Source organism: Gymnodraco acuticeps, unplaced genomic scaffold, assembly GCF_902827175.1.
Source record: "Gymnodraco acuticeps unplaced genomic scaffold, fGymAcu1.1, whole genome shotgun sequence".
NCBI classification, from domain to species: Eukaryota; Metazoa; Chordata; class Actinopteri; order Perciformes; family Bathydraconidae; genus Gymnodraco; species Gymnodraco acuticeps.
This window is the reverse complement of record NW_022991298.1, coordinates 110,876-128,692: the sequence shown is the minus strand read 5'-3', so window position 1 is coordinate 128,692 and position 17,817 is coordinate 110,876. Positions and strand designations below refer to the sequence as shown.

Below are 17,817 nucleotides of genomic sequence, written 5' to 3'. Positions count from 1 at the left end.
TGCTCGTTCGCGGAGTATCAGCCTCGCGGAGTCTGTCTACGCACGCGTGAAAAGTTTCTGGCACTTTGGGGCGGAGCCACTGGACTTTGATTGACAGCTGCCAGGAAACCCCGGAGTTGCCAGGTTTGATAAATGCCTGAACTACCAAGAGGCCGAGGAGTGACGGCAGCAAAATCAGTTGGACGCGATTGAATGGTAAAGTTGTCCATAGAAAACTATTATATTCGTAAAGTGTACAGCTAATATATATATATATATAAAACAATATATTTTTGAGTGGGGCAAAACCGCTCGCGGGCGCAGAGCCGCTCGCGAGGGGGTTTAATCTGCGCGCGAGGGTCATTTTATGCGCGTGTAAAAGCACTTTTCCGCTCGTGAGTAGCTTGTTTTACGCGCTAGAATATTGACCCAAATCTGACTCATAGAATCCTTCATCCTGGAGCCAGACCCATTTTGCTACATTTTAAACGCTGGCAGAATATCATACAAACTTGCAAATAAAAACTGATGTGGTTTACTTATCTACTACTGGGCCTTACTGGAGCTTCTTGGCTTGCTACAGCAGGTATTAAAGACATCTCGAGTCTAAAGTTGAGGAGCTCTGTCAGCACATTTAGCTGCTTCCATGTCTTTGTTGCTATAAACCTTACAGCGAGCAGAAATGCAGTACAAGAACAAGAGCACAACTATGGGAACCATATTGAGATCTATAAAGGAATGTAACGTTTTCTGGCATGAGAACATGTTGTTTTTGGCTAACGATGTGTATTTAACTATAGGAATTCAACATAAAGAATGATTGATTCTAGCTTTGACAGTTTAGGAATGAGCTTTACGTCCACACACCAGTGCCCAATTTTCACTGAGTCGGCTCTCTGACAAGCAGATGATACAAAATCAAGAACTTGATGACATCAATAGTCTTGTAGGAGCAGCTCATACCCCCATAACCTTTTGGATAAGAGGTGAACACAGGCTAACCTGTCAGTCTGGACTTTCTTTACATCCCAGCTGGATGACCCGACCCTGACCTTGACTTTGGACTCTGGACAAGTAGGAAGTGTGGCAAGAAAGGGAGGAAAAGAAGTAGGGGGGGGGTCAGAGGAGAGATATATTTACTCCTCTAGCAAACATAGTACAAAAGGCTAGAAAGCCATAGTAAACATACCAATAAACACATTTGCACATCTCTGCTGAAATATACGCCTGTTTGATCCAGCCTCATTGCTCTCAGTGTTTTCATTAGTAGCGGTTTTCAGCAGGAAGAAAAGGTCAGATAGACCCAGTACACACCACATGGCCAGCAGCAGAGGAAGCTTAAGACAGTTGGTAGGCATGTTAACTAGGGCTGTCGCTGCATCTGAGGCAAAAAGATGGTGCCTCAGGACCAGCTATATTATATTGGGCCTATATGAGGTACGGTAGCCTCACCTTTTTAAAACCTGCAAATGTTTTGTCATATTCTACAGCACCAACTGACAATTACATGTATTGGACCTCGCAGAGCACCTGTAAACAGGCTTTGATGTGTCAAATCTGTGGAATTCTCCTTCAATGGTGCTTCACATTTTTAAATCTTAAGCCTTAGTATAACTCTAGGTCAAACACTTCTTACTTCTGTGAATTTAAAAGACAAACCATAAAGACTGCTTAACACTTCTCGTATGAATATTTTGTTAGAAACAATGCTTCAGATAATATGTGCGATGTAAAGCGTCTTGTGAGGAAAGAGTTATCACCACCTGGATGTTGCAGTTCCCCTCAACATCACAGAGTGCTTTAGCATCCTTCAGGTTAGTGTTTTGGTTTCCGCTCCGCAACTTTATTGTTCCGATTCACTCCCTCTGATCTCAATAGTGTTTCCCAGCAGCAGCGAGCACTGTTTTTACAGACACCATCCCTGACAATAACTCTTCTGTCAATATTGTGGAGCATTTGCCACTTAAAAGGCCAGACAATTTGAAACCACTGGCCCAAAATAGAACTACAGTATTGGACCTACAGCATTTCCATGTGGGCCGAAGCATGACTCTTTGAAGCTGAAGTTGCATTGTGTTTGCTCCTGGCGTAAATAAGCCAGCGAGTTTGCAGGCTTAAGGTGAACATTAGAAACGTCTTCTGGAATGAACAGCCTTGAAAAAAGGTTAAACAATGAGGAAACAATTAAGCTTTGCTAGAACACGAACATTCCACCAAGGGTAAAGTCAATAAGAAAACAAGTCTTTCGAGACTCATCATGGAATATGACATGGACCCTGGTGGGATGATTGAATTATGGAGGCGTGTCAAAGATGATGGATGATTATTTTACATTTCTTTGTTCTCTGCCTCAGATTACCAGTAAAAAGCCATTGTTTGATGAGCTTTATGAAAGAGGCCTCAGAGAGGTTGTGATAACACGGAGAAAAAAGAGGGAATATTATGACCATAAGCGTGTGCGGCAGCCTCTCTCTCTCACTGACAGATGCAGCTTTAGGGATCAAGTGTAATCGGTGTTATTACTATTTATGAAACTAAAAGCCCTCAGGCAAACCTATTAACTCCTGTGGTGAAAAAAAAACAATAAAAAAAAGCTCTGCCATGCTCTATGCCTCCCTCTTTGTCTGTATGCGAGAAAATCCACATTTTTGGCTTTATCCTAAAACGTTAGGATCAAGTGCAAAAACATGCTGACCATATCATTATATAAATATATATTGTCATCCTATATATATATGAATACATTACATGTGTTGCTTGACTGGATGTCTTCAGTTATTCTATTTACAATTATTTAGATCAAAGGAAAGCAGCTTATTTTCACATTAAGGAAGGAACACATCAAATGTTTGGCTAATTTCAAAAGATGCACTAGAATTTCCCTAAAAAGTAGTTTTGATTATTTGAACCAATTACCATCTGATTGAAAGACCAGTGCACTTCCACAGAGCCACGGTCGCACCTAGTAGTTCTGATGATTACAGGAAACGTTGATAATGAGGGTTCAAAGCCATGAACATACGCTGAAGTTCATAACTCTGGCTTTAGAGTTACATGTTTAGCTAAGGTCCCTGACCTCCAGGTGTTTTTAACATCTTAATGCACTTGAGAGGAGCTATACATTAACTTGGCAAGTGCCATGTCTCTAAAGAGAGCACCTGTCAAGGGAGCCGGTGGCACCAGACGGGACATGCATCAAAGTCAGGAAACCCCAACAACATGGCCTCGCAGTCAGAAATGTTACGCTTCACAGACGACAGCAGCAGACCTTAGCGAAATGGAAATAGATCTTGGTAATGTACAAGCCTTGTTTTATTTCTTTTTCTTTCAAATGGGCAGATTCTGAGGACAGCCAGAGACAGGGGCGGCTGCACCTCCACAGGTCTGGTCTGTGTGGACCTAATGAGAAACAGGCTGCAGGGAAACAAGGGCTGTGTCCAAAACCACTCCCTTATTCTCCATTTCCTACATGATACACGGCAATGAACACTTTGCCTATCCTTTGACACATTTCTTTTTTTACTAATGATTTAGTCATTAAGTACATCTAAAAAAATCCTTGTTTGTGTTTCACTACAAGTCCAAACCCCAAAGATATTCAATTTAATATGATAGAAACATGGCAGCAAACATTCACATTTAGGGAACTGGAAACAGTAAATGTTGTATTGGTGGTGCTTAAAGGAATAGCTAGACATTTTGGGACAAATGTCTACAAAAAGAACTTCGGTGCTTGTGGTTGGTGAAAACGCATAACCCTAACCCTAATTAGCAATGGCAACATGCCATCACGGGATGGACTACAAGCCTCTGAGGCTGAACATTTAGCCAGCTAAAAAGTGGGTAACAAAATGCAGGGAATGGAAAGGCAAATGGTAAAAGAAAAGCTAAGGCTGTTGGAATTGGGGAATACCAATATTTTTCTCAGACTGAGATTCGTCTAAAAAAATTAAAACTCTTAACGACTTTACTTGCAATATATGAACTTTCTATTCACATATGAATGTTCTTTCATGAGGCGCTTTCCACACTGCGGTACTTTTCCCACAAAGGTTCATGTGAACTTAGTTCATGTGAACTCTTTAGTTCGCATGATTTAAGTACAGATCGCGTTTCACACTGGAAAAAGTCCCTGGGGTGGATTAGGCAAATGAAGCCGCTGACGTCACTTTTCTTCTTCTCTGCTTTGGGTTTTACTGGCAGGCCGCAAACCACTTCACGGCGTATACTGCCGCCCGGAGTCCCCGGCCGGAAGTCCCCGGAGTTGGGGACCTGGCTTCAGTAGAAGCTGCTGGGACTCCCAGCAGCTTCTACTGAAGCCTTCCGAGTAAATCGCCAGAACGCCGACACCTCCTCATCTCCACCGCTCCCATGTTTTATTTTGTGTTGCCATAAGTTAGTCTCTCTGCGTTTCTGCGCTGGGCTAATGCTAATGCTAATAATGCTTAATGCGAGGATAATAAAATGGCGGCTTCCACAAAACTTTTTGGGAGTTTTGGCGGGGCGTGGTTTGCATCCTTCCAGCCCAATCAGAAATATAGCTATTTTCTCACAAAAGAGCCGCTACGAAAGTCCCTGCTCTCTAGCAGCTCATCTGCTCTCTAGCATGGGACTTTCGATGGGGGTAAAAAGGTTCATCATGAACTAATTTTAGTACCGGCTCTTTTTGGTGTGAACGCGATAAATGAGTTCACATGAACTAAGTTCACATGAACCTTTGTGGGAAAAGTAACCCCAGTGTGAAAGCGCCTATGGCCTCCACCGTTTCTTAAAACATCAGTAAAAATGTCAAGGTTTTCAGAAAAATGTAACTTCCACCACTCTTCTCTTATTGTCAAAACGGTCAAAATGAACCCAGTTAAAGGCAGCAATCGCTTCATACATAAAGATTGATTCAACTACTGTACTGTGTCTGTACAGTAAATATGTCACTGGATCCACCAACTAGTTAGCTTAGCATAAGGTCAGGTATCAACAAGGCAGGGGGGGAACAGCTTGTTGAACACATAGATACATAGACAGTGGCATAGACTGAACAACCACAGCCAGAGGAGACAGATGCAGACAATAAAACACAGAAAAATAAAACAGATGAATAGAGAACTCATAATGAGAAAGGGATGCAGCTGAATAAGATGTCACCATTAAGATGGATCTGGTGCAGCTTGTTCCAGCAAACATCCTCCACAACTTAAAACAGCAGGAGAGGGCTTTGTGGTCTTCATCATCAGTAAGGCATCCCAATGCCATCCTGATGGAGGAACTGTGAGCCTGCTGCAGCTGGCACAGCATGGTATACTGTTCTGTCAGGACACTACTGTAACTATGAAGAGAACCAGAACCTCGCTCATTATTTCAGGAGTTTTGAAGATGGAAATTAAAACCTGATTTGCTTTTTCTTTGTTTCCAAGTGCAGAGTTGATGCCTTTGTTTCCATTTCAAACGTGTGTAGATTATAGAAACAAGGTTTATTCTGTACGTGCCAGTGTAAACAACCGTATGTATTTCTGGTAAGAGTGGGCGACCTTAATTAATATAACTAGGGATGCACGATAATTATCGGGCCGATAATTATCGGCCCGATAATAGGTATTATGACGTCATCCCGATAAACCCGATACCAGTATTAATAGCCCCGATAATATACAATATATTTTTTGGGTAAAAAAAAAGAAAAACATACTGCGGTGTGGGTGGATTGGGATGAGGGGCGCTTGTTTTTCACTCGGCTCCTCCCGTTTTGCCAGTACTGTGGTATTAGTGGTTTAGGAAGAGGGGAGTTTTTCACAAATCCAGCGCTCCCTAACTCATGCCTGGCTGTGACGTAAATGGTGTGCGGCCGTGAAGCCAGGACAGTAAACAAACATGTCGTCGGTGGTATGGGCATTGGAGCTATGTGCACCTCAAGGCATATGCTCGAACGTGGGACTGCCTGGACGCTGCAATCATGTTGCGCACTATCCGTGTTGAGTGTGCTGACTTTTCGTACAATGTCCCACTGTCTGGCTTCCTGCAATAAAGGAAGTGCTCGGCGCAGTTTGTGGCGAAATTGTCGCTCCTCTGTTTTCATTTAAACAGCTCCTTATATCCGTTAGCGCAGCTAGCTAGCACCAGATGCTAACAACAACAATGCACGTAAGGTCTCTCGCTCGCTCGGGCCACACATACACACACCCTCCCGGTCCTCCAGATGGCCAGTCGGTGCCTGCCGGTGAGCGTGGAAGTGTGGTCTGCCACAAGCGGACAGCAGGAGCGGGGCTGTCAGCATCAGCTTGTAGATGGTATTTTAAACTCGATGCGCTCTGAAACTACGGGGCGGCCAAGGAAAAAAAATACACATGCGTTAATCGTGTTAAAATAATTAGTGGCGTACATTTTTTTCATTATCGGTATCGGTCTTGAGAAGCAGGAAGTTATCGGTATCGGTTTCAAAAAACCAATATCGTGCACCCTAAATATAACAGTATTTTGTTTATTGCAGTGATTGTAATAAATCACATCATTCCAAAATGAAAAGGGTCAGGGGTTAAAAAGAAAAGGATAAACGAACAAGATGAAACATGGTAAGCAGTGAATGCCATTCAAACACGACGTTATAGAAACACCTGTGATGGTGACGCTTGCAGTTCTCGCCAAAAATAGACAGAGTGAAGTATCTGTTGAGGACTGGCAGTGCTGTCTGTGCCAACACCACCACAGGCAACTAGTTGCATGTCACACACAGGCAAAGAAGGCTGCTAGAATCAGTCGGGGGGACCAGTTTCAGCCGGTCTAATTCACTTTAGTGTCTGGCCCACATTACATGGACCTTTTAGTTGCACCCATTCTTGCAACACCACGTCATTGCTCAGAACGCACTGTTGCACCAAATATGGCAGACCAATGGAAGTTCAAGTGTCCGTTTAATGGGATCTTTGAACACTTAGATCACCCCCCACCCATTTGTGTTTCCTGTGGACAGAGCATCCTGCTGTCCACATGGAGGATGCTGCTGCCTTCATTGCTGTCGCTGATTAGGTTCAGGAGAGTGGAGCAAAATAAAAGGACTGCAAATATTATTTCCTTACGGTCAATATTCACTAGACGTGATATTTCTTCTATGGTGCGTCTCAGTTAATTCATTCTAACTTAGCTCTCAACAAAAGCTGGATCAAGCAAATATTATGCTTTAAGGGTCACTACAATTATTTTTGGATTATCAAAATGTTGATTGTTGCCAAATATTCAGTGACTCAAGACTTAGAACATTTCTTCCCTGTATTTCTCCCACTTACTCCCATTAGAAAATAAAGACTACCAAACTACCAAAAGACAATAATGATTACCACAACGAACAGCAGGTATTCGTGTAGATAATCACAATCAGAAAAACTCTGGATCTGGTTATGGAAATTGAGAGAGGAAACCACAGATGACCTGTTGGTCATACCCAATGATTAGTGGTTAAGATCAAATGCATCATTTGCTTTTAGTTGTTTTATTATTTTCTACCAATGGTTTTAATAGTCAAAACCCACACAAACCAACACATTCCCTTATTGTTTTTGTTTTTTTAAACCATGAGGAATATGCCCTCGATACAATCAATGACAGCAGACTTTTAGCCTGATGAACCCTTTTGCAGGCCACAACAAAGAACCTGTCAAAGACACACTGATGGACTAGAGGACAGACAGTTCAGGACACTGTCCAAGTTGACCATTCATCCCGAACCATTGAGGTGGGACGGGTGGTTGGTGCCCCTGGCAGAGTGTCTCTGCACCGCAGCGCTAATGAATGACAGACGCTGGACTGGTGGTTTTACAAAGACTGATGGAAAAAGAAAAATGAAGCCAGTGAAACCAGACCTGTGGCTGGTATGTACGACTGTATCTGCCCGCCTGGACACAGCTGGTTCTAATCACCATGACGACTGGTCAGCTGCCCACACTTGCTGATTTAAACCCTGGGATGCAGCTGTGAAACCAGGCGACTGCGTGTTTTTCTTTTGTCTTTTTAACACCTTGTGAACAGAGGATTAAAGCATAACTTTAAAGAGCACTGCAGGCACCAATACATCCTACTTACAGTTCCAAAGCGCAAAAAAGGCTCATCCTCAGGATCCCCCAGCAAGTTCTCCAGGTCGTTTGAGGACAGCAGTATATTCTGTGTGCAAACAGGGGGGCAAAACCACAAAGACAGTTCGGACTATCATCAGCAGAACATTAAGAGTTGTTTAATTCACCAGACTGGATCAAAACCCCAGGAGTCAATGCAGTTGTTTTTAGATCCTCTAATGATCTTGTTATCATGCTTCATAGTAAAAAAACAGGTTGTTGTGTCAAAGAATTGACTGCAGGAGTCTGGATGTCTAGGCTTCAAAAAGGCATCTGGCTTCACCTTAAACACCTTGGTGACATGTTGGAGCCACGCTGTTTACATAAATCAAAGGAGCAATGCTATGAGTTAATGACATGAATTTCTCTGATCTCTCTTTGTTCTTTTCCATTCATTACATTACATTGCATTTAGGCTGACACTTTTTTTATCCAAAGCGATTCATCCTCCTCACTCACCCTCGCCAGGCGGTTGGTGCGGGGGGATCAGAGGAGGCTTGCGGGAGGTCTCCCCACAGCGGGGTGGGTGGTGGCTGCAGTGTCGCTGGGCCTCCGGCGGTCAGGGGGTCCCACATCAGGAAGGTCAGCTGTCGGAGATGACCTGCAGAGGCAGAAACAATAAATGCAAGGTTTAGGCCAGAAAAGACTCACTACCTTTATGCAGAACCTTCATTATCTTACATGTTTCTTGATGCAGGGTTACGTTTTGGACATTACGGGGAAAACCTGTGAGATTTGAGTCACAGAAAAGGTATGTGCACACCCTGAACATTTGGGTCCATAACAGGTAACAAAGTAGTTAACATTATTTGTTTGGCAAATGACAGCACTGACATCGTTTTGGGGATCTATTCATCTAAATAACAAAGATAAGAGATGACAAATAAAAGATTACAATAAGAAAATGAGGACATTTGTTATATAGATTTAACATTAACACAGGGCATATTATATACATACATACAAACGGACTGCATTTGACTTTGCAGTGAAGGTTTTCCAGTCTTTGTTCTCCATCTCTATCTGGCTTTGCACGCCCAACATTCTTCTATTTTGTTTAAGGTACATTGAACTCAAATGTTTTAGTAGAAGATTTATGAACACCATCCCTCTGGTTTCAATTTGCATCTGTGCTAGTTTTCATGCTCATTAAGATTGAATATCTCTGGGGTTTTGGACTGCTGGTCGGGCTAACACAAGCAATTTGAAGGTTTCACCTCAGGCTTTTGGAACTTGAGACAATTTACAGTCCAAAGCATTACATTCCCTAATTCATTGCATTTTCAGACCTAAACACATTGAATCAGAATCATACGTTAGAGACAAAGCTATCAGCTAAATCTGTATCTTACAGCCAAACTATTCATGCAGTACATAGTCTGTGTGTTTATTGTATAACTTTTCATCTATATGTACAGAATCGAAGGACAAGCCTAGACAAAGAGACGTAAGGGGGTTACAGAGGGTCATGTGTTTTTCTGCAGTTCCCATGGTTCCTTTACTAGTCAGTCTGACAACAGGCCAAACATGACAAACAAAGCATGGGCAGACATTTAAAAAACCTCTATCCTCAGGCTGTGTTATAAGAATGTGACGGTGAATGAGAGAACATCTGTGTGTGTGTGTGTGTGTTTCAATTTCTTTGTGTAACCACTCTTGGATTTGGAGTCGATTTGATTTGTAATATCAAATTCAAATGTATTTATTTGTTCCTGGTTCAAGATAGTTGATGCATATCAAACAGGGAGTATACGTAAACAAGACCAATTAGGAACAAATGAAACCCATTTTAAAACAAATCCAGAGACAAGTGGAAGAAGACATTCAGTACATAGTAAAAAAGAACTTACTCTGCAGACTTCTGCCAGAAATACCATACAAATAAAGTGCTCAAACAACAAAAATGTATCCATATGTAAACATGTCATGTATACTAAATGTTGTGGTGATTGAGTTATATTTGAGTCGTCTAAAGGCGAAACACAGATGCCAAAAAAACATACAACATGTATTTAACTATGGCAATCATTTTCATATTCTTCTTTGGGTCCGAAAATGCTTCCCAGTCTTGCTGCAGTATAACGGATACAGTAAGAGTTAAATAAAAGCAGAGTAGAGCGTGTAGCGTTGCCAAACACGAAAGATTGTCAGAGACAAGACTGTCACCACCTCCGAGTGTGGAAGCGCTCCATCCTTGGAGCTTAGTAAAAAAAAGCTGTCGCCAGGGGAAACGAGGCAATGGATAACCCATTTTATCTGGTGCTAAGAACAAATCCAGATGTCACCTCTAAAACGCTTCGCCTCCCCCCTCCATTGGGTTACAGTCACACTGCTTGTTCTAACTGGGAAATCACATCCACTACACAAAGCCAAGTGCATTATGGGCCTTCAGAAAATAGCTTTTCATGCAATTGTTTCAGTTTTGCATTTGATATAAAAAGGCGCTGGCAGGGCAACGGTAAGAGTCTCCTTCCAGCTAATCATCAGAAAACACTTTATTTAAAAGAAACGACATGAGAACATATCAGCACAGACTAGAAACATGATCAGACTAGCGTCGCCCCTTGCCTTTTATCCATGTATTTGGGCTACTACATTTGTTTGACATTGTTTTTGCACATCCAACCGGAGGATGCTTGACCATACACTTTGTATGCATGAGCTTGGCGCTGTTCAGTCAGACAGCCGTAGAGCAAAGAGCCGTTTTGCAAGAACTAAGACCTGTTGTTGTGTTGTTTGTGATAGATTATATTGTTTACATATATATATAATCTGTTCAATATTTAATATTAATATTCCATATATGTATGTATATATATATAATATCTAATTCAACATGTATATTTTCTATTTTCTTTCTTGTTTATTTCAAGTTTTGTTTTATTGTAAAATGCCTCGTCTTTTATGCTGCAACAAAAATAATTCCCAAATTGGGATCAATAAAGAACCATCTTATCTCATCTCTCTTACTGTACAATTCAATTCAAAACCTTTATTTATCCAGGTAAAATCCCATTGAGATCAATGATCTCTTTTTCAAGGGAGACCTGCAGGCACAAATCAGGCACGCTTTTAGAGTCTACTAACAGACTTTCATACCAAACAGAAATCATTGAGACACAATAGGTGTCCGGGCTAAACAAATGCATGCATAAAACCGAGATATACATGTTTCAAGAGTGTCAGCAAAAGATACTCAGTTTGGATTGTTTTCCCGTCGCTCAAAGACATCCAGGTTTGTTTAACAATAAAGGTAAGTAAAGGGAAATGTCTTCATGTTGAACTTGGTCGGGAAATTCATCCTCTGTCAGTGTTTCCTCTATCATTTCATGTACCACTGGTGGTTGGCAGGTAATTGAGGTTGTGGTTGGAGCAGGTAGCATGGATTGCATACTAAAAAACAAACACATGGTTTCTAAGCAGGATGTGCTACACGTCTTTGTGTGTCTGTGATGGAAAGTGAATGGGGTTAGGGCTGGAATACCTACGTCTGACTTAACTCAAATGAACTGGACTTATACACATGTGGTTTATTATTTGGCAACAGTTGTTTAAGATATCATCTTACTATTGCACAAACATCTGTTCATATAATGTGTGTTATCACACACACATGCATTATTGAACAACATTCCAAAGTTCTAAAGTAAGGGATTATAAAACCTGACGAAGGCTTTTCAAAAACTCTATTGTCAGGTCAGCCGAGGGTCTGTCATGAGGTCGCAAGAGTAAAACTCGTCTAGTGAAAGCAGCATCTTGTACATGAGGACCAACAGAATAGATTAAAGTTTGTATGACGTAGGGCTGGGTGCTTTTCTGTGTCTTACCGTTGCTTTACACTGGGAACATGTTGGGAAATACTGAATGTACTCTTCTAATATCCGAGTAGCACATGATAACAAAGGCCCTTACGTAGCTGTGTACGCAACAGGATGTTTGATTACCTAGAAGAGCGTCAGGACACAGTTTTAGGCAACGATTAACATGATGATTCAGCCCCTAGGGAGATAGACATATGACTGTCATGTTTATTGCTTATGTGGTTCTTAGCTGATCTAAACTAAACATTGAATACTGCTTTGAACCCGTATTCTCCATCTTGTGACTGTGATACACCCTGTCTTGTATATAAAGCATGTCAAGGACACTATTCAGGGATCTATTTGTCCCATGCAGCTTTGTGTGTGATGACTACTTCCATTCTTGCAAGGATAATCAATACATGTATCCTGATATTGAAGACCAAGCCGAAAATAATACAAATCAATTGAAAGTTGCTTGACATATTGATAAAGCTACATAAATGCCACTTACTTCAAATGGAGTCTCGAAGGCCTCGATGATGCCTCCGATCATGAGCAGCCCCCTCGGTGCTGATCCCCATGCTGCGGTACACCCAGTCCACACTCTCCAGCAGAGAGCAGTCCACGTACAGCGCCAGCCGCTTGGCAGACACACTGAGCGCCACGTGGTGCCACTTTCCATCAGACAGGCCGCTGACTGGGAATCTAACACGAAGAGATATGGGCCATTATGTACTGATATGTCTATCATACTTTTTATTCTTAGGAAATGTTTTACACTTTTCTCTGGAGCCACAAAAGGCTTTACACAGCCTGTGTTTCAGTTACAGTAGCACTCCCAACAGACTTTTGACTGATGAAGAACGACATGGAGTTTCCCTTAAATATACAAGATATGAATCACTGGACCTTAAATGTCAAAACAGACCCACTTATTAAGTTAGTCACTAGTCCGGTGTGCAAATTAAATGTGTTAAAGTGGACCTACTGTAACTGTATCATGCTATTTTTAAGCGATAGCATAGGTCTCAGATATATAAAAATATATATAAAACATGTCTATGAAGTGTTTTGCTCAAAATACCAAACAGATCACCCATTCTAGCCATGCCTCATATCCCTCTATTTCACTTCCTGTTTCAAAAGTGCTGATTTGGGGTATAAAGCTTTAAAAAAAAAAGATTGATAAAAAAAGGAGGGGTCTGAGCTCTGAGTGTTAGCGATGCTAATGTAAACATGCACCGACCATATTACGTCTAAAACAGTCGGGCATTGTTTCCGACAGCCACGTTTCTGACAGGGCCGTGGGCGTAAAGCCAGCCTACATTCCCGATATTACGTCACATCGGACGCAAATCTGGATCAGCTCGGTTGTACCCCCGTTTTTAGAGATCTGGGTACGGAGGAAAAGAGAGAGGGTTTTATTTTCTGACGCTGCGTGCGTTCTCTGACACACCGGGGACACATCTTTATGAATTAAATACATCAAAAAGTGCATTTTGCATGATAGGTCCTGTTAGAAATTAAAATCAATGTTGATATGGCGTAATTTGAATTAAATACACTATTTAATTTAAATCAGATTTATTCTGAAAAACCGGAAGTTCACTAACTATTAACATAATACTTTTATTCTGAAAATTATTCACTTCCGGTTAGCATTAGCATGTGGCGAAATGCTGCATTTTCAAACCGTGAATTAAAGGTGAAATGACATGTGATGTTGTACACTGATCACACTGGGTTTAGCACTCATTTATTACCGCTGAATAACGTTTATTAGGGAATGTTCAAATAACCACAGACACCAGAATGATGTAATTTAATATATAATATAACAACAGAAAAAGGCAGGAATTGCATTGGACCCGCCCCCCGACGACGCCGGCCAATAGGAGAAGACCTCAGATGACAACAAGAAGAGCAAGCCAAGAATTGACCTCTTCCACCTGCTGACCTGGACTGACCGGTCGGATGAGGAGAGCGCCTCCACTCGCACATTTCATTTTGTACACCACCGCATCTTTTGTGTAATTCAATGCTGTTAACTTTTATAAGCTTCCCTTGACTCTTTTCAGTCTCTCCTGCCTTCAGGGTTCTAGAATACACTAACAGTCCCCTTTAAAAAAGTATCCGAAACCTATAAAAACTGAAATGTTAAGTCAAGCGTGAAAGCTATTTGTTTAATAAGTATACTGTACTGGTTTGGTTTTGTGACCTGCTAAATGTCAAACCGGTTTGAACATTTTTACACCGGCCAAACTCAACCGACCACTCTCCTCAAAACGTCAAGATGGGCTCTAGACCCAACTGGACATTGTAGGTGGCAGCCACCGACAGACATGCTGCCTAAAAATTGCAGAAGGGAAGGTTAAAAAAAAAATACATTAACCATGTGCCAACAGTACAAGATAAGTATAGTATCTATGTGTCTATCTTTTGGCCGAGTTCAGTCCGCTGTCTTGCAGTGATGAATTGCTTCAAACTCTCTGTGTCTCGAAAACAAGAAACCTGCCAAGAGACAGCCAATAAATCATATCACCAAAGAGACAACCAAACACAAAACACAGACAAGCAAATGCACACATGCTGCAAACAAGGCCACTTCCACAGAATGTCCGCTAATGCAGACACATTTGTTTACACTTCAGCCAAGAAGCAGGAAGAGGAATGAGTTGTCCTCAATAACTTGAGTTTGATGTTGTAGTCACATCTGACATCTGGATCTTTTGGATTATGGGTAATTCATTAGAAGTTCAAAGAATGTATTGTTCTTGTTTGTGTTACTGGAAGAGTTTGAGCAATGTTAGCCTATCATGAATAAAACATGTATAAAGCGGTTGATAAATCTGTAACAACATTTGAGCTTGATTTTTATTCGTTTTTGGAAAGGAAAAAAGAAAGAGAAATAGGGATGAGTGGCCTTACTCGTAATGACGCTGTTGTGTTCCTATGAAGATGATGGCGTAGGCGCTGATCCGCAGCTGCAGCATCACTCGGCTGTCGGGGCTGAGCATGGTGAAGACGCTGCGTTCGTCTGCCTGAGGACTCTGCAGCTGCACCAGCAAACTGAACTCTTCTGCAAACCTAACACAGACAAAGACACACACCATTCAGCCATAGACAGTACTGTATTTTCAGGACACTAGGAAGGTGCTATTTTTTTAAATGACCGGTGACCAAAAGCAAAGTAAGCTAACAGTGTTTTCCTTTCCATGCAGTAGTAAGTAGAGACGCTGTATGTGATTCTGTTGCTGCTAACATGTCTGTATATGTTTCATACAAAGTGGCACAGACAGTTACGTCACAGCCACAAAAACAACATGTATGTTGTGCTAACGGTGGAAGCTGCGGCTCACAGTACAGCCACACAGAGGGTTTTAGGCATGAGAATAAGACAAAGCGTGCAAATTGTAACACCGGCAAGTATAAAACAAGCAGTGGATTAAAAACTTTAAAAACAAGGTTATTACAGCTAAAAGTCACTTATTTCCTTTTCGGAGAAAGTGTAAACATTTCAATAGTAATTTTTTGCGGGGCAGAAAATGGCATTTGCTGCATCTCTAGTAATTAGGAAGCTATACAAGAAGAGTGTATGTATGAGGATAATGTAGTTGAAACCATACCCATCAATGAGGAGGTCTTGAAGAGGGAGAGACAAGGTGGAGTACTGTCCCACCTGTAGGACTGGACACCTGCTGTCATCTACAGTCATTGAGGTGTTACTGCTGTTCAACACCTGAGGAGAAAGCTCCTGCAGAATGCTCACCTCATCTGGAGTGAGAGAGGAGGAAACACATGGTAAGCTCAAGAAGCTGTGTCACATTCAAACACACTCACAGATCATTTTCTGCTACAATATTAGAGCAAAGTGAATTATGTGTTTGCTTGAACCCTGTCCCTATTCTACTACAGTGTGTTAATGAACTTGTACTACAACATGTCTTTTTACAAGTGTGATTTATGTTTACAATATTGCAAAATGGGTGTAAAATGAACAATGTAGTGAAACTAGTGATTTAGAGGAATTTCCATTACAGAGGAGAGTGATTAAAGACACAGAACATCATCTTTCATCTATTAAATTAATAACAGCCTTAGTCATAATCAAGGGTTAACGTAACGTTATTTATTACCCCGCCCTAGGATAGGCGCTATCGAAGAGAAATGTCAAGGCAACCGCATGGAAAGTTATATTACTGTTCTGCAGTAGCGTGCTTCCAGCAAGGTGGCTGCAGTTAAAGGAACAACCTTCTTGTTTCAACAAGACAATGCGTCTGTACACAAAGCCAACTTTATTTTTAAAAACAGACCACTGGCCTCAACAATACTATTCAACATTTCGTTTTATTTTCCATTTTCCCTGTACCGAAATCACCTCTACAGTCCACATGCTTACGGCCATTCTGTGTTTCAAGGTTAGAGAACCCAGAGGGCGGACATCTACAGAAACCACACCGAATTGTTCTTCTGCCGGCACTTAGGAAAACCTCTAACACGCTGTGAACAGACCACCGATGGCATTCCTGAAAAGCGGAAAACCACTTACGGGGCCATTGCCTTTAAAAGCTGCAGAGGGCTGCTACAGATTCCATCCTATTTAAAGACTTTGTTCCTTTCCCTTTGGTGCAGCACAGTGCCAAACAATGTTTTAGGGCTCACCCACTGGCTTTTTCTCAAGTCATTAGAAGCAGGAGCCTTTTATTTTAACACCATGCCAACAGGTAGAGTGCCACTCGTCAAGTCCTGTCCACAGGTGGGGCTTTCTTTGATTAACTCTGCACTTTAACAACTCCTCCAGAGGAATATGAATGCAGCTTTTTTTGATCATATATAGAGAAGTGAGTCACCATTCAAACACTGACATGTTGTATACTGATCACACTCTGGGAACTGACTGACATCATTGCCAACTTAAATGTCATTATGTTAGAGGCCATGTTGAGACTAATTAGGCTAACAGAGAAGGTGCTTTTTACTACCACACAAGAGAGAAAGTCCATTTGACTAGAGGCTGGTCATGTTAGAGTGATCTACATGAGCAGCAGGGTGCCTACAGATTACAATAGCAGCACTTTAGCATGGACCCCTGGGTTTGTAACCACCATGAACATGTCTCAGGCTGCCTGAGGTCTTTTTCCAAAGGTTGAACAAGATTTATAGGGTAGCTCACGTAAGATGAAACCCTACTTCTCTCATGCACTTTCACAAATGAATCCATGTCTGTCAGACCCATTTGCTCTTACACTCACCCTGACAACAATGCCAGACGAATCACTGGTCTACAAAGAGCGGTCACACTCCCCGAGGAATGGCAGCGAGCGAACGTATCTGGTGTCGCACAAGAAATTCCAACATACCAGCCTTACAGGAATCCTCAGAGATATATGGACGAGGGCCACTTAGACAGAAGAAATCATTTGAATAATGGTTCTCTTTGCCCTTTTAACCTTTAGTGAACAGCCGTGAAGAATGTGAGATCAATGAGGCTGCTAATCTGGTAAACAAGAAGTCAGTTTTTTAAGTTAAAAAGATAAAAAGGCACAATTAATGACAAACATTCATTAGTCTCAAGCCACAAGCCACGCAGATAATGAAGTGAACATCTGCTTACTTTGCTTAATGTGGATATTTGATAGTGAGGACGACAGTAAGTATGCTAACCAAGGGTGCAACATGCTCGTGTGTAAGGAGCACCGCACCATGAAGATCAATCCACTATTTATAAAAGGGTCTACTTAGCCTGTGAAAACATCATAAGGGCTATTTTTCATTTGAGGATTGTGCTTGAGGCTTAAATGTTGAGTCTTGAGGCATGCTTAACTAAAAGCCTCAGTTACTTTAAAAACATGTCTCTTCTGAGTCCCCCGATGTTATACAAGTTCAACTTTCAATCTGAACTGGTAATGCAATACAAATACATGTTACTACAAGATGGT

General features: G+C 41.6%; 2 protein-coding genes across 2 annotated transcripts in view; both read right to left on the bottom strand.

The window, feature by feature from the left end:
• si:ch211-196i2.1 (collagen alpha-1(I) chain) overlaps positions 1-8,591 on the bottom strand; it is a 66,726-nt gene extending 58,135 nt beyond the window's left edge. Inside the window, exons 1-2 of the mRNA XM_034240177.1 lie at positions 8,540-8,591; positions 8,047-8,126 (exon numbers count right to left, since the gene is read on the bottom strand). The gene's annotated coding sequence lies outside the window, so the exon portion shown is untranslated. The remainder of the gene's footprint in view (positions 1-8,046; positions 8,127-8,539) is intronic.
• Positions 8,592-12,390: 3,799 nt separating this feature from the next.
• The window catches only part of LOC117562353 (collagen alpha-3(V) chain-like), a 33,648-nt gene continuing 28,221 nt past the window's right edge, over positions 12,391-17,817 (bottom strand). Inside the window, exons 2-4 of the mRNA XM_034240176.1 lie at positions 15,505-15,652; positions 14,807-14,965; positions 12,391-12,583 (exon numbers count right to left, since the gene is read on the bottom strand). Of these exons, the coding sequence (XP_034096067.1) occupies positions 12,391-12,583; positions 14,807-14,965; positions 15,505-15,652 (500 nt within the window). The remainder of the gene's footprint in view (positions 12,584-14,806; positions 14,966-15,504; positions 15,653-17,817) is intronic.